The 23,135-nt window shown below is 43.4% G+C and overlaps 1 protein-coding gene across 1 annotated transcript in view; it reads left to right on the forward strand.

Moving 5' to 3' along the window:
• The window catches only part of THAP12 (THAP domain containing 12), a 35,403-nt gene extending 12,671 nt beyond the window's left edge, over positions 1 to 22,732 (forward strand). Inside the window, exons 3-5 of the mRNA XM_040340018.1 lie at positions 13,846 to 13,950; positions 16,935 to 16,971; positions 20,730 to 22,732. Of these exons, the coding sequence (XP_040195952.1) occupies positions 13,846 to 13,950; positions 16,935 to 16,971; positions 20,730 to 22,642 (2,055 nt within the window). The 3' untranslated portion in view covers positions 22,643 to 22,732. The remainder of the gene's footprint in view (positions 1 to 13,845; positions 13,951 to 16,934; positions 16,972 to 20,729) is intronic.
• Positions 22,733 to 23,135: the final 403 nt, after the last annotated feature.

Consider the following 23,135-nt stretch of genomic DNA (forward strand, 5'->3'; position numbering starts at 1 on the left):
GTGTAACTGTAAACACAGGCAGGGAGGAAGTGACGTTTTCTCCCCTCTGGCGGTCTTTTCGTTTGATTCCAGAGGAGAGAAGACGTCAGTACTGTGAGTTGCACCAACAGCACACTGACACAGCACACATAGGCACATAACCCCCCCCGATCACCCCCCCAGCACCCCCAGATCACCCCCTGTCACAGTGTCACTGATTGCAGTGATCATTTATTTTCTGATCACTGCTTTTAGTGTCAGTGTGACAGAAAAAAGTGTCAGGGCAGTTAGGTTTAGGCCCCTTTAGGTCCAGGGTAGCCCCCTACCCCCCCCCCCAATAAAGGTTTAACCCCTGATTGCCCCTAAAGTTAACCCTTTCACCCCTATTGCCAGTGTCACTAAGCGATCGGTTTCTGATCGCTGCATTAGTGTCACTGTTGCCGCTAGGCAGTTAGTTTTTTTTGAGGTTCGCCGCCAGGTTTATATAGCGTTAGGTACCCCCATAAATAAAGGTTTTAACCCCTGATTGCCCCTAGAGTTAACCCTTTCACCCCTATTGCCAGTGTCACTAAGCGATCGGTTTCTGATCGCTGTATTAGTGTCACTGTTGCCGCTAGGCAGTTAGTTTTTTTTGAGGTTCGCCGCCAGGTTTATATAGCGTTAGGTACCCCCATAAATAAAGGTTTTAACCCCTGATTGCCCCTAGAGTTAACCCTTTCACCCCTATTGCCAGTGTCACTAAGCGATCGGTTTCTGATCGCTGTATTAGTGTCACTGTTGCCGCTAGGCAGTTAGTTTTTTTTGAGGTTCGCCGCCAGGTTTATATAGCGTTAGGTACCCCCATAAATAAAGGTTTTAACCCCTGATTGCCCCTAGAGTTAACCCTTTCACCACTGATCACTGTATAAGTGTCACTGGTGACGTGGTTAGCCAGTTAGTTATTTAGTTATTTTAGGTTCGCCACCAGGTTTTTAGAAAGCGTTAGGTACCCCCATATATTACCGAATAAAGGTTTTAACCCCCTGATTGCCCCCTAGTTAACCCTTTCACCAGTGATCACCGTATAAGTGTTACGGTTGACGCTGGTTGGTTAGTTTGCTGTTTATAGCATCAGAGCACCCGCCGTATATAACCCAATAGGTTTAACCCCCTGATCACCCGGCGGGTGATATAAATTTAATTTTAGCGCCAGTCAGGGTCTGCGTCACCCCAGGCAGCGTTAGGTTAGAGCCAGTACCGCTTACACCCACTCGCTAAGCATACACCCCCCTTAGTGGTATAGGATCTGAACGGATCGATACCTGATCTGATCAGATCTATACTAGCGTACCCAGCAGTTTAGGGTACCCAAAAACGCATTGTTAGCGGAATCAGCCCAGATACCCGCTAGCACCTGCGTTTTCCCCCTCTGCCCAGCCCAACCCACCCAAGTGCAGTATCGATCGATCACTGTCACTTACAAAACACAAGACACATAACTGCAGCGTTCGCAGAGACAGGCCTGATCCCTGCGATCGCTTACAGTTTTTTTTGAAGCGTTTTCTACATTTGCTTTTCTATAGTCAGGTGCTTTTTTTACCTGTGAATCCTTACCATTGTACCACTAAATTTAGAGTCCAAAATGGCAAACCGAAGGTACAATGATAAGCAGGCCTTTGAGTTCATGTGCATGTCAGATAGTGAAGAGGAGGAGGTCACGCATCTGACAGATTCTGGCTCAGAATATGAACCCATTTACGACAGCGGCTCCATGTCAGATAGCTCGCACGACGAAGTTGAGGTCCCTGCTAAGGCCAGGCGTACCCGATCCCATTCTGATGTTGTTGAGCAGCAAGAACCGCAGGACCCTCGTATGGAGCAGAGATCCAGTACTAGCGCCGCTATTCCTTCTGGTGAATTGGCAAGCACCAGCGGCCTAGTACACCCTGGTCGTTTATCCAGCACTGCAGTAACACTTGGTGACGTGGCGAGTCCCATAAGTGCAGTTGAAGCTGGCGATGTGGCAAGCACAAGTAGTGTCCCGCTGCCACCAAGAAAAAGACAGAGACAGGCCCGTCGTGCCCATAGTGCCCTTCCTGTAGAATTTGCCTATCCTGATTGGGTCCCCACCACTTCTACAGCACCTGTACTTCCCCCATTCACTGGCCAACCCGGTATTCAGGTGGATACAGCGAACTTTATGTCACTTGATTTTTATTCGCTGTATTTCACGGAAGATCTCTATAGATCTATTGTGGACCAGACCAATTTATATGCTGGTACTTACATCGCCGCTAACCCCCAGTCTCGCCTTGCCAAAGAATGGAAACCTCTCGAGGTTTCCGAATTTAAGACCTTTCTGGGCCTTACCCTCAACATGGGCATACACAAATTTCCGTCATTGCGGATGTATTGGTCCACACATCCCATTGACCATATGTACATTTTCTCTGCTCACATGGCCAGGAGACGATACGAGGCGATCCTGCGGTTCCTGCATTTCAGTGACAATGCACTTTGTCGTCCACGTGGAGACCCTGAATTTGACCGGCTCTACAAAATTCGGCCCCTCGTAAACCATTTCAACGAACGTTTTGCAGCCTTGTTTAATCCCCAGCAGGTTGTATGCGTTGATGAGTCCCTGATTAAATTTGCTGGCCGCTTGTCTTTCAAACAGTACCTTCCCAGCAAGCGTGCCAGATACGGGGTCAAGCTCTATAAGCTCTGTGACAGGGCCACAGGCTACACATGGAGCTTTAGGGTTTACGAGGGAAAAGATAGTCAGGTAGAGCCGGAAGGATGCCCAGATTACATGGGGAGCGCTGGCAAGATTGTTTGGGACTTGGTGTCACCCTTATTCGGAAAGGGGTACCATTTGTATGTGGACAATTTTTACAGCAGCGTGCCACTTTTTAGCCACTTATTTGATCAACAGATTGGAGCATGTGGCACCGTGCGACCTAATCGCCGGGGCTTCCCCCAGCGGCTTGTAGATGCCCGTGTTAGGCCGGGGGCGAGAGCCTGCTGCAGATGTAAAAATTTGCTCGCTGTGAAGTGGCGGGACAATAGGAATGTTTTCGTTCTTACCACCCTTCACGCAGACACGACAGTCCAAATTCGTACGGCGACTGGTGTTGTGGAGAAACCCCTCTGTGTCCACGAATATAACCTTAATATGGGAGGGGTGGACCTCAACGACCAGTTGATGGCGCCGTATCATATTGCCCGTAAGACGAGACGCTGGTACAAAAAAGTGTCTCTACATTTATTTCAATTGGCTCTACTGAATGCTCATGTCGTATACAGAGCTTCAGGACGGAATGAATCCTTCCTTCAATTCCAGAGGGATATCATCACAGAACTCCTGTATCCAGGCGGTATTGTACCTCACCATCTCCTACCAAATGCAGTAAGCCGACTGCATGAGAGGCATTTTTCTTATGTCCTCCCGAGTACCCCTACCCAACGAGCCCCCCAAAGAAAATGTCGTGTCTGTACCAAGCGCGGATTTAGGCGTGACACCCGTTATTTTTGTCCCAAATGTCCTGGCAATCCTGGTCTTTGTATTGGTGAATGTTTTGAACGCTTCCACACACACGTTAATTATTAGTGTAGGGTGAAACATTTCACAGGCTAGGCACACTCACACAGGGTCTCCCAAGATGCCATCGCATTTTGAGAGACCCAAACCTGGAACCGAAAAGTTGAAGTTACAGTTCACAGTTACAAAAAAAAGTGTTAAAAAAAAAAAAAAAAAAAGTAAAAAATAAAAACACACAAAAAAATATAAAATAAAAAAACCAAAAATAGTTGTCGTTTTATTGTTCTCTCCCTCTCTATTCTCTCTCTATTGTTCTGCTCTTTTTTACTGTATTCTATTCTGCAAAGTTTTATTGTTGTTATGTTTTTTCATGCTTGCTTTTCAGGTATGTAATTTATTTTACTGTTTTCAGGTACGCCATTCAGCTGTTGCGCGGACTTATTTATCTTGACAGCAACAGCGTTTGCTCCCACGATATATAAAGCCGCGACTCCAGTGCTGTAGGAGGTGATTTCACCACCACAGTTAAAAAAAAGAGCATATATGCCGAAGCATGCGGGCAGCAGGGGCGGAGGAGCGATTTTGCTCCTAATGCCGCGTACATACGGTTGACATTCCTACGGAGGCTTTCCCGTGGAAAAGTCTGACCATGTGTACACGGCATAGAAAAGTCCGACCGTGTGTACGCGGCATAGAAAAGTCCGACCGTACGCGGCATAACTTTTTTGCGGGAGGATGCCCCCATGCTTTGGCATATATATATATTTTAGGCACAGGTTGCGTTAAAAAATGTTTTATTTTTTACTATGTTTTTTTATAGGTATTTGCTTTGCAGGTATGGTATGATCTTACTGTTATACTGGAATGTTACTTTGTTTTAATGTTAACCATCATTTGCTTAGCAGGTACGCCATTCAGTTGCAGTGCGGATTTATTTAGCGTGACAGCAACAGCGTTTGCTCCCACGATATATAAAGCCGCGACTCCAATGCTGTAGGAGGTGATTTCACCACTACAGTTCAAAAAAGAGCATATATGCCGGAGCATGGGGGCATTAGGGGCGGAGGAGCGATTTTGCTCCTAATGCCGCGTACATACGGTTGACATTCCTACGGAGGCTTTCCTGTGGAAAAGTCTGACCATGTGTACACGGCATAGAAAAGTCCGACCGTGTGTACGCGGCATAGAAAAGTCCGACCGTACGCGGCATAACTTTTTTGCGGGAGGATGCCCCCATGCTTCGGCATATATAAATGGTGCATGTATGCCCATCATTAGAAGTGGGTGGATGAAGGGAGGTATTCTAATGGTGGGCATACCCACCGATCAATCTTTTTTTTGTTCAGCCAACAGACTGCATGAAAAAAAAAAAGATTACAATACATGTCCAACAAGAACCATCAACGTACTGGTATGTTGCAGGACTTTGAATGGTTATACCAGAATGATGCCTGCGGGTTTAGGCATCATCTTGGTATCATTCTTTTCAGCCAGCGGTCGGCTTTCATGTAAAAGCAGTCCTAGCGGCTAATTAGCCTCTAGACTGCTTTTACATTCAGTGGGAGGGAATGTCCCCCCCCCCAGATATAAACGGCGCCATTGAGAATATGGGAAAGCATTTTATCACACCGATCTTGGTGTGGTCAGATGCTTTGAGGGCAGAGGAAAGATCTAGGGTCTAATAGACCCCATTTAAAAAAAAAAAAGAGTACCTGTCACTAACTATTGCTATCATAAGGGATATTTACATTCCCTGAGATAACAATAAAAATGGTAAAAAAATAAATAAATGGAAGGAACAGTTAACAAATAAAATAAAAAAAGCGAAATAAATATATAAAAAAATAAAAAAATAAAAAAAAGCATCCCTGTCCCCCCCTGCTCTTGCGCAAAGACGAACGCAAGCGTCGGTCTGGAGTCATATGTAAACAGCAATTGCACCATGCATGTGAGGTATCACCGCGAAGGGCAGATCGAGGGCAGTCATTTTAGCAGTAGACCTACTCTGTAAATCTAATGTGGTAACCTGTAAAGGCTTTTAAAGGCTTTTAAAAATGTATGTAGTTTGTCGCCACTGCGCGTTTGTGCGCAATTTTAAAGTATGTCGTGTTTGGTATCCATGTACTCGGCCTAAGATCATAATTTTTATTTCATCAATAATTTGGGCAATATAGTGTGTTTTAGTGCTTTAAAATAAAAAAAAGTGTATTTTTTCCCCAAAAAATGCGTTTGAAAAAACGCTGCGCAAATACTGTGTGGAAATTTTTTTTGCAACACCTACCATTTTAATCTGTAGGGCCTTTGCTTTAAAAAAATATATAATGTTTGGGGGTTCAACTTTACTTTCTTGCAAAAAAATAATATGTTTTTATGTAAACAAACAGTGTCAGAAAGGGCTTTTTCTTCAAGTGGTTAGAAGAGTGGGTGATGTGTGACATAAGCTTCTAATTGTTGTGCATAAAATGCCAGGACAATTGAAAACCCCCCCAAATGACCCCATTTTGGAAAGTAGACACCCCAAGCTATTTGCTGAGAGGCATCTTAAGTCCATGGAATATTTTAGATTTTGACCCAAGTTGCGGGAAATATAAATATATATATATATATATTTTTTTTTTTGCGCAAAGTTGTCACTAAATGATATATTGCTCAAACATGCCATGGTTATATGTGGAGTTGCACCCTAAAATACATTCTGCTGCTTCTCCTGAGTACGGGGATACCACATGTTTGGGACTTTTTGGGAGCCTAGCCGCGTACGGGACCCCGAAAACCAAGCACCGCCTTCAGCATTTCTAAGGGCGCAAATTTTTGATTTCACTCCTCACTACCTATCACAGTTTCGAAGGCCATAAAATGCCAAAATAGCACAAAAAACCCCCAAATGACCCCATTTTGGAAAGTAGACACCCCAAGCTATTTGCTGAGAGGCATGTTGAGTCCATGGAATATTTAATTTTTTTGCCCCAAGTGATTGAATCATGACCAAAAAAAATTAAAATAAAAAAATGTACAAAACATTGTCACTAAATGATATATTTCTCACACATGCCATGGTTATATGTGGAATTGCACCCCAAAATACATTCTGCTACTTCTCCTGAGTACGGGGATACCACATGTGTGGGACTTTTTGGGAGCCTAGCCGCGTATGAGACCCCGAAAACCAAGCACCGCCTTCAAGATTTCTAAGGACATAAATTTTTGATTTCACTCACACAAATCTTGAAGGCAGTGCTTGGTTTTCGGGGCCCCGTACGCGGCTAGGCTCCCAAAAAGTCCCACACATGTGGTATCCCCGTACTCAGGAGAAGCAGCAGAATGTATTTTGGGGTGCAATTCCACATATAACCGTGGCATGTGTGAGAAATATATCATTTAGTGACAACGTTTTGTATTTTTTTTTTTTTGGTCATTATTCAGTGACTTGGGGCAAAAAAATTAAATATTCCATGGACTCAACATGCCTCTCAGCAAATAGCTTGGGGTGTCTACTTTCCAAAATGGGGTCATTTGGGGGGGTTTTGTGCTGTTTTGGCATTTTATTGCCTTCGAAACTGTGATAGGTAGTGAGGAGTGAAATCAAAAATTTATGCCCTTAGAAATCCTGAAGGCGGTGATTGGTTTTCGGGGTCCCGTACGCGGCTAGGCTCCCAAAAAGTCCCACACATGTGGTATCCCCGTACTCAGGAGAAGCAGCAGAATGTATTTTGGGGTGCAATTCCACATATAACCGTGGCATGTGTGAGAAATATATCATTTAGTGACAACGTTTTGTATTTTTTTTTTTTTGGTCATTATTCAGTGACTTGGGGCAAAAAAATTAAATATTCCATGGACTCAACATGCCTCTCAGCAAATAGCTTGGGGTGTCTACTTTCCAAAATGGGGTCATTTGGGGGGGTTTTGTGCTGTTTTGGCATTTTATTGCCTTCGAAACTGTGATAGGTAGTGAGGAGTGAAATCAAAAATTTATGCCCTTAGAAATCCTGAAGGCGGTGATTGGTTTTCGGGGTCCCGTACGCGGCTAGGCTCCCAAAAAGTCCCACACATGTGGTATCCCCGTACTCAGGAGAAGCAGCAGAATGTATTTTGGGGTGCAATTCCACATATGCCCATGGCATATGTGAGAAATATATCATTTAGTGACAACGTTTTGTAAAAAATTTTTTTTTTTTTTTTTTTGGTCATTATTCAATCACTTGGGGCCATAAAATTAAATATTCCATGGACTCAACATGCCTCTCAGCAAATAGCTTGGGGTGTCTTCTTTCCAAAATGGGGTCATTTGGGGGGGTTGTGTGACATCTTGGCATTTTATGGCCTTCAAAACTGTGATAGGTAGTGATAGGTAGTGAGGAGTGAAATCAAAAATGTATGCCCTTAGAAATCTTGAAGGCGGTGCTTTGTTTTCGGGGCCCCGTACGTGGCTAGGCTCACAAAAAGTCCCACATATGTGGTATCCCCGTACTCGGGAGAAGCAGCAGAATGTCTTTTGGGGTGCAATTCCACATATAACTATGGCATGTGTGAGCAATATATCATTTAGTGACAACTTTGTGCAAAAAAAAATCAGTTTGTCATATTCCCGCAACTTGTGTCAAAATATAAAATATTCCATGGACTCGACATGCCTCTCAGCAAATAGCTTAGGGTGTCTACTTTCCAAAATGGGGTCATTTGGTTTTTTTTTTTGCTATTTTGGCATTTTATGGCCTTCGAAACCTTGATAGGTAGTGAGGAGTGAAATCAAAAATTTGTGCCCTTAGAAATGCTGAAGGCGGTGCTTGGGTTTTGGGGCCCCGTATGCGGCTAGGCTCCCAAAAAGTCCCACACATGTGGTATCCCCGTACTCAGGAGAAGCAGCAGAATGTATTTTGGGGTGCAATTCCACATATAACCATGGCATGTGTGAGAAATATATCATTTAGTGACAACTTTTTGTAAACATTTTTTTTTTTTTTTTTTTTCGTCATTATTCAATCACTTGGGACAAAAAAATTAAATATTCAATGGACTCAACATGCCTCTCAGCAGTTTCCTTGGGGTGTCTACTTTCCAAAATGGGGTCATTTGGGGGGGTTTTGTACTGCCTTGCCATTTTAGCACCTCAAGAAATGAGATAGGCAGTCATAAAATAAAAGCTGTGTAAATTCCAGAAAATGTACCCTAGTTTGTAGACGCTATAACTTTTGCGAAAACCAATAAATATACGCTTATTGCGATTTTTTTTACTAAAGACATGTGGCTGAATACATTTTGGCCTAAATGTTTGACTAAAATTTAGTTTATTCGATTTTTTTTACTTTTTGTTATAAGAAAAATCATTTTTTTTCAAAATTTACGGTCTTTTTGCGTTTATATCGCAAAAAATAAAAATCGCAGAGGCGATCAAATACCATCAAAATAAAGCTCTATTTGTGGGAAGAAAAGGACGCAAGTTTCGTTTCGGTACAACATTGCATGACCGCGCAATTACCAGTTAAAGCAGCGCATTGCCAAATTGTAAAAACACCTCTGGTCTTTAGACAGCGTATTGGTCCGGAGCTTAAGTGGTTAAAAGCCTTCCGAACTACTGCCAGTAATAAGACTTGGAGTTGCGTACTCATAACACGTTTTTGGTTGGACTTTATTGGAACGGTTGTGTAGTAAGGGCCCAGGTGTGGATCGCCGTGGGTCCCGTAATTCATTACATTTATTTAGATTTCCCCTATGTTGGACAATTAACTTTTCCCTTTCTAGAATGGTAGTGATTTGGTGTCTTTGTTCTTCAAAAGTAGGATTGGGTGTGGGGGGGGGGGGGGGAGAATAATCTCTTTAGGGCTATCAGTTTTCAGGTCGAAAATAAGTCTTAGGCCTCGTACACACGACAGAGATTCTCGGCAGAATTCGCCGAGAAACTCGGTCAAAACCCGGATTCTGCCGAGAATCTCTGTCGTCTGTACAGTTTTGGCTCGATGGAGCCGCCGAGGAGCTCGACGAGAAAATAGAGAACATGTTCTCTATTTTCTCGTTGGCCGCGTTGTTCTATAGGAGAAGGCGGCCCGCCGAGCTCCTCGGCGGCTTCATCCCAAAACGAGACGAGGAACTCGACGTGCCAAGCACGTCGAGTTCCTCTGTCGTGTGTACGGGGCCTCAGAGACAGGAGGTTTTATTAAAGGTGTCTATAACTGACCTCCAACATCGCTACAGCCTGAGGCGCTTTCATAGCATGTGCTATCCGATGGCATGGGAACAGTTTTTGTGGGGTCTGATATACCTTTTGAGTTGGTCATAAGGCTCTTTGCCAGGTTTCTTCCATAATGTTGCTTAAAAAAAAAAAATTGATAAAAAGGCTCAAAAAAAAAAAAAAAAATTTATACTTGCCAGAAATGGCTGTTGCTAGGCAGATTGTCCTAATCTGCCACTTCCTATTCCACGGTAATCTTCTCCTCCTCGCGTTGACTTCTGGGACATTTGAGCGCGCTGTTTTCGGGAACCTGTGTGTATCCCAGAAGACAGCCGGACATTCACAAAACGCCACACGACTCACGCATGCGCAGTAGGAAATTGGCAGTGAAGCCGCAAGGCTCCACTGCCTTTTTCCCATAGTGAGGATGGAGGCGCCGGCACACGATCCGAAGGACATATCGCCTCGGGCGGCCGACATCGTGGGCACCCTGGACAGGTAAGTGTGCTTATTATAAGTCAGCAGCTACAGTGACTTTTAAAAAAAACTTTTAAAACTTTACACAGCTTGACCTCCGCTTTAACCACTTAAGGACCGCCTCCTGCAATTTTACGTCGGCAGAATGGCACAGCTGGGCACATGTACGTACAGGTACGTCCTGTACTAGTACCCAGCCGTGGGTCTCGGGACCCGCGGACCCGATTGCCGCTGGAGTCCCGCGATTCGTCCCCGGAGCTGAAGAACGGGGAGAGCCGTGTGTAAACACAGCTTCCCCGTACTTCACTGTGGCGGCGCATCGATCGTGTGATCCCTTTTATAGGGGGACACAATTGATGACGTCACTCCTACAGCCACACCCCCCTACAGTTGTAAACACACTTCAGGGAACACGTAACCCCAACAGCGCCCCCTGTGGTTAACTTCCAAACTGCAACTGTCATTTTCACAATAAACAATGCAATTTAAATGCATTTTTTGCTGTGAAAATGACAATGGTCCCAAAAATGTGTCAAAATTGTCCGAAGTGTCCGCCATAATGTCGCAGTCACGAAAAAAATTGCTGATCGCCGCCATTGGTAGTAAAAAAAAAAAAAATAATAAAAATGCAATAAAACTATCCCCTATTTTGTAAACGCTATAAATTTTGCGCAAACCAACCGATAAACGCTTATTGCGATTTTTTTTTTTTTTTTTTTTTTTTTTTTTTTTTTTTAACCAAGAATACGTAGAAGAATACGTATCGGCCTAAACTGAGGAAAAACATTTTTATATATATTTTTGGGGGATATTTATTATAGCAAAAAGTAAAAAATATTGCACTTTTTTTTAAATTGTCGCTATATTTTTGTTTATAGCGCAAAAATAAAAACCGCAGAGGTGATCAAATACCACCAAAAGACAGCTCTATTTGTGGGAAAAATAGGACGCCAATTTTGTTTGGGAGCCACGTCGCACCACCGCGCAATTGTCAGTTTAAAACGACGCAGTGCCGAATCGCAAAAAAGGGCAAGGTCCTTTTGGTCCGGGTCTTAAGTGGTTAAAGTGTATTTCCAGTCAAATGCTAACTAAGCCTAAACTTACTCCCACCCTTATTTTAAGGCTGGCCTCAGATGGACCGGTTTTCTTGTGTTGCTATGAAGAAAATCTCTCAATTCCCCCATAAACAAAGGCAGTGTTGACGGGGGGAATCCCTCCGGCAGAGCCATTGTGTTCTCCCTGCGGGGGGAGCATTCCCACCAGGAGAACACAGTGATTACTACTAGTGGCTATAATAATCAATTGATTAACTTGGGTATATTCGGCCTGCCTTTACATGCAGGGACCGGCCGAGATTCGAACAGTCTATGGCTGGCTTAAGCCTTTTCTTACAACCCTATGAAGGAAGGAAGTCATTCACATGGGGTGTATAAATGCGTATCCCATGTGAGGGTCTTGTTTACTTGCATGGGAACGCATATATGTTCCTGTGCATCCCCATGTAGGCAGTTCCATTGATGTTTATTGGGACACAGCAGCTGCACGAATGTAGCTGCTGCCCCCAATTTGACATCCGTACGAGTGCATGGCCCAGAATACAGACAGTATGTTAAGGAAATTATTTGGATCAGCTTGCTCCTATTTAAAGTTAAATCAAACTCCGCTTTAAAGGGGTTGTAAATAAAAAAGGTTTTATTTTTATAACAAACATGTTATACTTACCTCCACTGTGCAGATCGTTTTGCACACAGTGTCCCCGATCCACGTCTTCTGGGGTCCCTAGGCGGCTGTCTCTGGTCCTCCCTGCAAGAACTCCACACAGTCATGCGAGCTCCCTTGCTTTGTGTGGAGTCCTTGCGGGCGTTCTCCCGCGATACAGCGAGCGGCCATAGTCGCTCACTGTATCACTCGGCCCCGCCCCTCGGCGCGCCACGTCATTGGATGTGATTTACTTTCAATCCATCCGCTCTGGCCAATCAACGGCCAGACTGAGCGGCAACTGCGCGGGACTTTCGAGGGGGCAGGTAAGTATAACGGGGGTGGGGGGGGCAGTATAGTCTGAAGTTTTTTCACCTTAATGCATAGAATTTACCTTTACAACCCCTTTTAAAGTGGACCTAAATTCAGAACGTGAAAGCTTGCTGTCCTGTAGAGAATATCTAAGTATGTTCTTGAATACATCCTAAAAGTGTACTTTCCTGTGCCTAGGCATTCCTATTGTGTTGCCTTTATAGCTCTCTACCTTCAGTGTGAGATCCAAGACGCTCCTGCCTGGGACTACTTGTCTCATCAGATTGGGTGTTGTCATTCTAGTACAGGGGTCGACAAAATCCGGGCGCCAGGTCGTAATTGCGACAAGAAATTGTGACCTGGCGGCCGGTAATTGAGGCCGCGGTCTACAAAGCCGCGGCCTCAATTACTGGCCGCCGCGATCGTGCGGCGGGGGAGTTGGGGGCGCACGGAGGCACAGGATCCTGTGTCTCCGTGCGCCCCCACCTCCCCCGCCGCTGCTTTGCGGCCTTGTGAAGTCCCAAGCTCTTCTTTCTGTGAGCTGGAGCCATCTGGTTTTGGCCGTTGGCATTACAAGTTAAACAGCTGTTCTAATGTGTAATCATTCACTATTTTCACTGCCATCTCCTTCCCTCTAATTAGAACCCCCAAACATTATATATATTTTTTATTCTAAAACCCTAGAGAATAAAATGGCGGTCATTGCAATACTTTCTGTCACGCCGTATTAGCGCAGCGGTCTTATTAAAAAATAAGATAACAGTAAAGTTATCCCAATTTTTTTTTTTTATATTGTGAAAGATAATGTTACGCCGAGTAAATTGATACCCAACATGTCACGCTTCAAAATTGCGTCCGCTCGTGGAATGCTCACAAACTTTTACCCTTTAAAACCTCCATAGGCGACGTTTAAAAAAAATCTACAGGTTGCATGTTTTGAGTTAAAAGAGGAGGTCTAGGGCTAGAATGATTGCTCTCACTCTAACGATCGCGGCGATACCTCACGTGTGGTCTGAATACCGTTTACATATGCGGGCGCTACTCGCGTATGTGTTCGCTCCTGCGCGTCGGGGCGCGTTTTCTGGCTCCTAACTTTTTTAGCTGGCTCCTAGATTCCAAGCAAAAACCCTGTTCTAGTATCTTCCTGTTCTCTTTGCTGGAAAGAAAGCTGTACTTGAGGACCTGCGGTACAAGTATTTTTCTGCTTCGTTCATTTTGTGGACCTGTCCGGCTGACATGAGAAGCGTATGGAACAAGGCATACAAAGTATGAAGAGAGTGGAAAAGACCTATTGCAAGAAGCCTACAGGCGCTAATGATTCTCTCTTGAGGGTTTATTTACTAAAGCTAGAGAGGGCAAAAATAATCACAGTTCTGTAGAGAAACCAATCCGATTCCAGGTTTTATTGCTAAAGCTTAATTGAACAAGCTGAGATTAGAATCTGATTGGTTTCTCTGCAGAACTGTGACTAATTTTGCCCTCTCTAGCTTTAGTAAATCCTCTGCTTGTCATCTTTGGGTTCAGTTTCTACAATGCAGATCCCTTTCAGGTCATCTGTTGTAGACGGTTTGGCACTCGGGTTTGAACTGCATGAATCCAGAGTGATAACTGTTCTCTTTTTGTCATATACAGCTGCATACAAAGTGTAATTGTCTTTGGGCAATGTGCTGATATTTATGTTTCTCTTCAGAGCCCATACAGGACGGTACTGCGAGATAATGCCATCCCAACGATTTTTGATCTGACAAGTCATCTGGGAAACCCAGGGAGACAAAGGAAGAGGATAAAAGAACTGGTGGGTATTTTGTTTTCATTGTCCATTACAAGTTTGATTTTTAGAAGTGCACTGTGGCAGAATCAAGGTTTGTATGAATGGAAAGGCTGTGTATGTATCTGCAACTAATGGCTAGAGATGAGCTGGGGGGGGGGGTCCTCCAAACTCATCTGTAGCTGAATTCCAAACCTGCACTCCTTTTTCTTTTTTTCATTCTTGCCCTTCCGCTCATGTAGACAGAGGCATGCTCTTATATTCTCCTTTTTTGCTCTGTCAAATAAGCCATTGAAATTTAAAAAATAATTTTGTCATGTGTATGATAATTGCAAAAACTACCAGTTCATCCTGACAGAACGCACTTTAAAGCTGAACTCCGGGATTTATTCTTGAAACATACTCTTGAAGTGGGCCTCCCTGTCCTGCAAGGGTAACTGCTCATTAAGTCTAGGGGTGGAGAAATATGCTTTAACCCCTTAACGCCCGCCACACGACTATTTACGTCCGCACAATGGCACGGACAGGCAGAAGGACGTATATATACGTCCTTGCCTTTGCGCGGGTCGGGGGTCCGATCGGGACCCCCCCTGCTGCGTGCGGAGGGCGGATTTCCTCGGGGAGCGATCCGGGACGACGGCGCAGCTATTCGTTTATAGTCGCGATCGCTCCCCGGAGCTGAAGAACGGGGAGAGCCGTATGTAAACACGGCTTCCCCGTGCTTCACTGTGGCGGCGCATCGATCGTTTCATCCCCTTTATAGGGGAGACACAATCGATGACGTCAGACCTACAGCCACACCCCCCTACTGTTGTAAACACACACTAGGTGAAGCCTAAAACGTTCAGCGCCCCCTGTGGTTAACTCCCAAACTGCAACTGTCATTTTCACAATAAAGAATGCAATTTAAATGCATTTTTTGCTGTGAAAATGACAATGGTCCCAAAAATGTGTCAAAATTGTCCGAAGTGTCCGCCATAATGTCGCAATCACGAAAAAAATCGCTGATCGCCGCCATTAGTAGTAAAAATTTTTTATCAAAATGCAATAAAAATATCCCCTACGCTATAAATTTTGCGCAAACCAATCGATAAACGCTTATTGCGATTTTTTTTTTTTTTTATTTTTATTTTTTTTACCAAAAATAGGTAGAAGAATACGTAGCGGCCTAAACTGAGGAAAAAAATACATTTTATATATGTTTTTGGGGGATATTTATTATAGCAAAAAGTAAAAAATATAGATTTTTTTTCAAAATTGTCGCTCTATTTTTGTTTATAGCGCAAAAAATAAAAATCGCAGAGGTGATCAAATACCACCAAAAGAAAGCTCTATTTGTGGGGAAAAAAGGACGCAAATTTTGTTTGGGAGCCACGTCGCACGAGCGCGCAATTGTCAGTTAAAGCGACCAGGTGCCGAATTGTAAAAAACCCTTGGGTCATTTAGCAGCATATTGGTCCGGTCCTTAAGTGGTTATAGGGTTTGTAAAGGTAATTTTTTTATATTTTTTTACCCTAAATAGCTTCCTTTACCTCAGTGCAGTCCTCCTTCACTTACCTCATCCTTCCATTTTGCTTTTAAGTGTCCTTATTTCTTCTGAGAAATCCTCACTTCCTGGTCTTCTGTCTGTAACTCCACACAGTAATGCAAGGCTTTCTCCCTGGTGTGGAGAAAGCCTCTTGAAGGGTGAGGGGGCGAGCAGGAGAGTCAGGACACTCTCTACTTTGCAGATAGAGAAAGGAGCTGTGTTAGTGGGCGTCCTGACACTCGCCCCCTCAAGAAGCTTTCTCCACACCAGGGAGAAAGCCTCACATTACTGTGTGGAGTTACAGACAGAAGAACAGGAAGTGAGGATTTCTCAGAAGAAATAAGGACATTTAAAAGCAAAATCGAAGGATGAGGTAAGTGGAGGAGGACTGCACTAAGGTAAAGGAAGCTATATAGGGATTTTTTTTTTTTTTTTACCTTTACAACCCCTTTAATACTCGTATTCCTCTGGGTTGTGGGAAAGCCTTGGCTGTCATGTATAGTGCATCCGGAAAGTATTCACATCACTTCGCTTTCTCCACATTTTATGTTACAGCCTTAATCCAGAATGCATTAAATTCATTATTTTCCTCAAAATTCTACAAACAATACCCCATAATGACAACGTGAATGAAGTTTGTGTGAAATCTTTGCAAATATTTTATAAAAAATCCCATGTACATAAGTATTCACAGACTTTGCCATGACACTCAAAATTGGGCTCAGGTGCATCCTGTTTCTACTGATCATCCTTGGGGTGTTTCTGCAACTTAAAGTGGAGATCCACCCTAGAAGAAAGAGAAAAAAAAATTTCACCAAAAATTTTACTTGCCAGAAATTCCAGTTGCTATGCGGATCTATCTACTCTGCCTCTTCATAGTCCACGGCTGGTCTTCATCCTTGCGTTGTCTTCTGGGGAACGTGGCGTGCTGCCTTCTGGGAACTGTGTGTAAGAGCAGCCGCCCATTCATACAGCGCAGAGAGACTCGCGCATGCGCAGTTGGAAACAGGCAGTGAAGAAGCAAGGCTCCATTGCCTGTTTCCCATAGTATGGAGGGTGGCGCCGGGACCTTCTACTATTGCGGGATCGGCCTCGGGGGGGGGGGGGGGGGGCGACATCGTGGGCGCCTAGGACAGGTATGTGTCCTTTATTAAAAGTCAGCAGCTACAGTGTTTGTAGCTGCTGACTTTAAAAAAATAATTGCGGGTGGAACCCCGCTTTAATTGGAGTCCACCTGTGGTAAATTCAGTTGATCGGACATGATTTGGAAAGGCGTTAAATTAAAGGCTGTCAGCAGATCGGCCTCTACAAACTCAGCAGTGCCAGAAAATGGAGCGCTACTGAGCATGTGCAAAGTGGAGTGAAACAGTGTATTGCTGGATTTTAAACAGTGTGGACACTTATTTTTTAATGTTTTACTTTTTTTTTTTCCTCTGTGCCTTGACATACACTTAACTGTTTTTTATTTTTTTTCTCTTAATAGAGTGAAGACGAAATAAGGGCAATAAAAGAGAGAAAACGTAAGTTGTCTTAAACCTATAGATTTAACTGATGACATCATAGTGACATTTGCTCCCAGAGGCAGCATAGAAAGACTTGCTTACCAAGGAAGATGGTAAAATGCAATTACACTACCAATCAGCCCGTCCAGTTCTTCCTTCAATGACCCATTAGTGAAAACTGGTTACTTTTAGTGTGTTAGTATATTACACCTCACTTTAATTGCTTGATTAAACAAACCAGGTAACTGTTAATTTTTTTTTTTTTGTGCATTTAGAATGCAAAGTTGACATCAGTCTAATGAAGATGGGTCTAGCTAGACTTCCATCTAAATGTAATATAGCACAAACTGTCTCGAAAAGGTTACAACTATTATATTGTCTTTTACAGGATTGGGGCAGTTCACACTAGAAATCACATAGGAACGCAGTGTGTGTGATTCACATGCAGTTCTATACCCTTTCCTATCAAGGCACTCTATGCTAGAAGTCTTCTTGGGCTTTTCAACATCAAACAACCGGATTTGAAAGGTTGTCGCCTGGTTATCTGCTCACACATTGTCCAGGTTCTACCCCCTGGATGTTTCGGCCTCAACTTCTTTTTAGCTTTAGGTGTAAGATCCATCAGTTGGCTCTTTTACCTCCCAGGCAGTCCTGAGTTGTTGTGTTTTTTTTTTTTTTTGGGCCTGTCACAGCCGGTTCCCTACTGCGCATGCTTTCTAATTGGCACGGCAGCGGAGATGGGGGGACTGAACTTCAGAGAGAAGGCGCCACAGCCCCGTCTCCCGGAAGTGGGGAAGGGGACCTGTTAAAAAATGTAATATCACTTTAAGGTCACACTATACTAAGGCTTCATTTCCACTGGCGTTTTTACAGCCACTTTTGTTAGCCTTTTTTACAGCTTAAAAACGCCTGTCCATGTTTATTTTGTAAAAAAAAAAAAAAAAAATATTTTTTTTTGTGAGCTGGACATAAAAAAACGTGCAAAACCGCTAACGCAGCGTTTTTGAGCGGTTTCGCGCGTTTTTGGGCGTTTTTTAATGTCTGGCGTTTTTACAGCTCTACTCTGGAGCTTCAGAACGCTGGTCCTGCGTTTTTTTTACAGCTCAAAAAACGCCTATGCCATTTGCAGCTCAAAAATGCCTATGTGGGCATGATGCCATAGAATAACATGGACAGGCGTTTTTAAGCTGTAAACGCTCAGAAAAGTGGCTGTAAAAACGTCAGTGGAAATGAAGCCTTAAACTGCATTTTTTTCCTTTTGTAAAGTGCTGGAGAAAGTATGCACTTGCTTGCAGATTTATATTATACATGTGTACTGTCTGTGTGTAAATTTACAATTTTTTTTATCCATTCCAACTTGCCTGACTCTCTCCTTTTTACACCCAGTTCCAACCATGACTTCATTGGTGTCCTATACCAATACAATTGAAACTTGTACTATACTCACACAACACAATACACATATAAAGGATACTAACAGCTTAAAAAGCAAAACAAAAAAAAGCTTTTTAAACAAAAAAAAAGTTATTATGCTTTTAATATTCATACCAGACAAATATAGCGTTAAAAAAAAAAAAACATCTTTGGGGTGGTAGAGGAGTGGTGTGTACACCGCCCCTGCCCATTGAAATTAATGGACGCCGTTGCCAAAGCGCATCAGCAGTGGCGATACACGGGTGCATTTAACCCTTTATTCGACCACTAGCAGGGATTAAAAGCACCCCACTAGCGGCTAAATAGCTCTGCTAAAACTAGCAGGGTTTTACCGTCAACACACGCCCCAGTCTGAAAGCAACCTTAAAAGGATACGCATTTAAAAACTATTTTCGGGGCTCCCATCAACAAGTGCACTTGAATTTCAGCATTGTCCCTTTCTTTGGCCACCATGATGAATAATCTATCTGCCTGTTGTGGATTTTTATTTTGTATTTCAGAGAATCAAACAGGTAGAGTGGGCTCTCTGTGGCTAAACAAAGGAATAAGCTTGCTTTTCAAGTCCCAAAGAGATTAAAGGTCTAATTCAGGTCTCCGGTATCCATGCTTTTAGGCCCCTTTCACACTGAAGAGTATTACAGGCGTTTTAGCTCTAAAAATAGTGCATAAATAACGCCTGAAATACTCCTGCCCCAGCATTCTCAATGTGAAAGCCCAAGGGCTTTCACACCGAGGTGATGCGCTGGCGAGAGAAAAAAAATCTCCTGCAAGCAGCATCTTTGGAGCGGTGAGAGGAACGGTGTGTGTACCGCTCCTTCCCATTGAAAACAATGGGACACAGTGGTAATGCGGGCGGTATTAACCCTTTTTCGGCCGCTAGCGGGGTTTAATACTGCACTGATAGCGGCCGAATACTGATGCAATTCCGACAGTATGGGTGCAGTTGAAGATAAACATTTGGTAAAGATAATATACAAACGGATAAAAATGAAATGCAAAAATATGTAATATAAGTATTGGCATGAATCTATACTAAATGCCACTGGGATCACAAGCATTATTTCTACGTCTGAATATAACAAAGTGCAGGTAAGAGCAGAGACTTGCCATCAGCCTAGACACCGTAGGGGTGAATAAGGTAGGTAGTATATATATTAATCGTCGAGCCTCTTTAGGCTATAACCACAACAACCGTAGATGTATAATTGCTCGTAGATCAGACGGATAAAAAATATAGAAATAAGAACTTTCTAGAAAGAGGCTCCTCCCCAATCAAGGTGGGGAGGTAGTAGAGTTGCAAGGCAAAGTGCGGAGACCCATTGGGGAGCTGGACCACACAGCTCCCACCCATGGTAGTTACCGCAGATCGCCGTGCAGGGGCCCAGGTGTGTTATCCACCTAATCCAATATGATATAGAATTGGCCACTAGAAAAATATACATGTAGTGTAAAGTTGATTAAAAGTACCATCATCCAGAAATCAGAATTGAATAAGGAATGGTTTTTGGACCCCAAACCAAAAACCAGACAAAAAAGGGGGGGGGGGGAGTTAGGGCAGTTGGACTATTGCGGTACGATAAACAATTATAAAAATTGCAAGTGTAAAGGAGAGTATACATTTTATTAACACAAAGACAAAAAAAATATACAGGCAAGAATATAAATTAAAATAGTGACGATCCATGTGTATCACCACAGTGGTCAACAATGGGAATAGGGGTCACTAAGGGAGTCTCTACTAGTTTTGCGGCCATTGCCACTTCGTCAGGAGAACAATCTGCAATGAATTTACAAACAGTCAATGAATAAACAGACAGGCATAGAGATACAGTCAAGCCTGACATAATGATATAGTATATGGGGAAGGGGGGACAAGGGTTGAGCTGCTTACCTAAGACCCCCACAGTCCGCGGGAGCAGGAGTTACCAGGTGAGGTCTTGTGTGGCAACCAGGGGGGACATGTGTGTGGATGGATAACCCTAACCCCCCCCCCTTTTTTGTCTGGTTTTTGGTTTGGGGTCCAAAATCCATTCCTTATTCAATCCTTCCCACTGAAGCTGCTGCTGGAGAAATCACGTGATCGAACCGGAATTACTTCAGAAGAGGTAAGTATTGAGTATGGTAGTTAGAATAGGCTTACAATGGGAGTGGGAACAGGTTTAAGCTTAGTTGCCTTCCTTTAGTTGCTTTGACTTGCCTTCCACTTTAAACATAAATAAGGGGCAAATATAATCTTTTTTTTTTTTTTTTTTTTTTTTTAAATTAGACCAAACAGTACACTAATTAAAAGTGAAACTTTCAAACGCTGATTTTTTTATTTTTTTATTTTTTCAAATTTCTAGTGGATGCAGTTGTACCTGAACGAGAGAACCATCAAACAAACAACAATGACATGGAAGTACAAATTGTGGAAGTAAACCAGGCTGATGGGAACATGGCATTAACGACGGAGGAAAGGGAGCATAAAGACTACATTAGATCATTGTTTGAGACTGTGCTGCTTATGGGCAAGCAGAACGTAACTTTGGAGGGTCGCAATTGCAAAGTTGCCGAGGGGATTTATACCCCTGATAACTTCCAGGCTCTTCTTGAGTACCGTATAAATTCTGGGGATGATGTACTCAGAAGGCGATTTGAAATGCTTGCTGTAAACCAGGAATATTGTTCTCGGCTCCAACAGGAGCAGATCTTGGAAGTATGTGAGAGCTGCATAAGGGAAGAAGTTCTCCGTGAAGTATGGAGCTCCCAGTTCTTCTCCATAATGTGCGAAGATGCTGTTGATTTAGCAGGGGAGGAACAAATTCCTGTATTCATAAGACATATTGATAACACCTACAGCCTACGAGAAGAGTTTATTGGGTTCATCCCTTGCGTTGCAGATGCCGAAGTCTTGGCTATCAACTTCCTTTTGACTCTTACAGAGAAATGGGGCTTGAATATGGAATTCTGTCGTGGAATGTCTTGCAATTCCTCACGCAAATATTCTGCTAAATTGAAAGTTGTGGCTTCTCGGTTGCTACAGAAGTACCCAGAAGCCACTTATTCTCTTAGTTCTAATTGTGCCTTGAATTTGTGGCTGTCAAAATCCACACCTGTCCCTGGAGTTTCTGTAGTACTGGGCATCCTAGATGATATTTCTTTATTTTTTCAAAGCTCTGCCCAACTGCAGGAAGAGCTGAAAAATACTATCAATTCATTTTTTCAGGACAATGTAGAGAAGGGTTCTGAACTTATAGAGCTCTTAAAATCAGACTGGGCAAGTAGACATGATGCTTTTGAGATGATAGTGACTCTCCTTCATTCACTGATTGTCTGCTTGGACAAAGTGTCTTGTGATAACAGCTGTCGGTGGGATGCCAGGATCAGCAGCCATGCATTTATCCTCTCAAGTGCCATGACTGATTTTGATTTTGTGGTTACCATTGTGATTTTGAAAAATGCTCTCTCTTTCACTCGAGCTTTCGGAAAGAACTTGCAGGGCTCATCGTCGGATGTTTTCTCTGCCGCCAACAGCTTAACGGCGGTGTTGCATGCTTTAAATGAGGTGATGGACAACATTGAAGTTTACCATGAGTTCTGGTTTGAGGAGGCCACTGATCTGGCTCGCAAACTACATATCCCAGTAAGACTCCCAGGCCAATTCCGGGAATGCAACATGCAGGATGACTTGACTTCTGAAAACTTTTACAAAGATGCCCTTAGCATACCCACAGTCCAGCACATCATTCAGGGGCTGAAGGACCTTTTTTCAGAACACCACCTTAAGGCCCTTAAATGTCTATCGTTGGTTCCCGCCGTGATGGGCCAACTGAAATTCAGCACCAGCGAGGAACACAATGCTGATAAATACAAAAGGGACCTTCCCAACCCAGACACCCTTTCTGCGGAACTTCACTGTTGGCGAGTCAAATGGAAACATCGGGGCAAAGACGTTGAACTTCCTTCCAACCTCTTTGAGTCTCTTCAGCTGCCTGATATCAAGTTTTTCCCGAACGTTCAAGCCGTTTTAAAAGTCTTAAGTGCTCTACCCATCTTCAAAATTGAAAACAAATGCGATACAAGCAGGAAACGCTTGAGTTTCTACATAGAGAAAACACCAAGAGAACAGCGTTCGAGCCACCTGGCATTTCTAAATGTAAACTATGACACAAAACATGACTTGGATTTAATGGTGGACACATATTTGAAGGCGGTGGAGAGTAAAGACAAACTTGATTCCATCCCACAGGACACAGATATTGCAGAGGAAGTTTGATGTCAATAGACTGTTTTCGTACTTTTTCTTTGTTAATATTGATCTGTTTTTAAAGAGAAACTTTTGAGGTTAAACATGCGGGACCTGATGTTAAGTTGTGTTTTTTTAAGGGGGGCTGGCTCCAGGGCAGTTTTCTGTTTCTTTCTTCATGTCTTCGTTGGAAGCATGTAGGATGGGAGGTTATACTCAGATTTCACTGGCTGCATTTTTGGTCCAGGTAATAACACGGAGTGGTGAGGCAAGAGACAAGGATGGCGGTCCCTAACTCCACACACTTAAAGGGGTTGTAAAGGTTTGTGTTTTTTCACCTTAAAGCGGAGGTTTACCCTAAAAACATGTATATAACAATACATTCTGCATACTTCCAACATTTACAGTATGTTGTTTCTTTTTGCTGTACATACCGTATTATTGCTACTTTCCACCCGGCTTCCGGGTGCTCACTCCCGCGGGAGTAGGCATTCCTATGCAAAGGCGCAGTGTCATGTGGGAC

Source organism: Rana temporaria, chromosome 2 (genome assembly GCF_905171775.1).
Source record: "Rana temporaria chromosome 2, aRanTem1.1, whole genome shotgun sequence".
Taxonomy (NCBI): domain Eukaryota; kingdom Metazoa; phylum Chordata; class Amphibia; order Anura; family Ranidae; genus Rana; species Rana temporaria.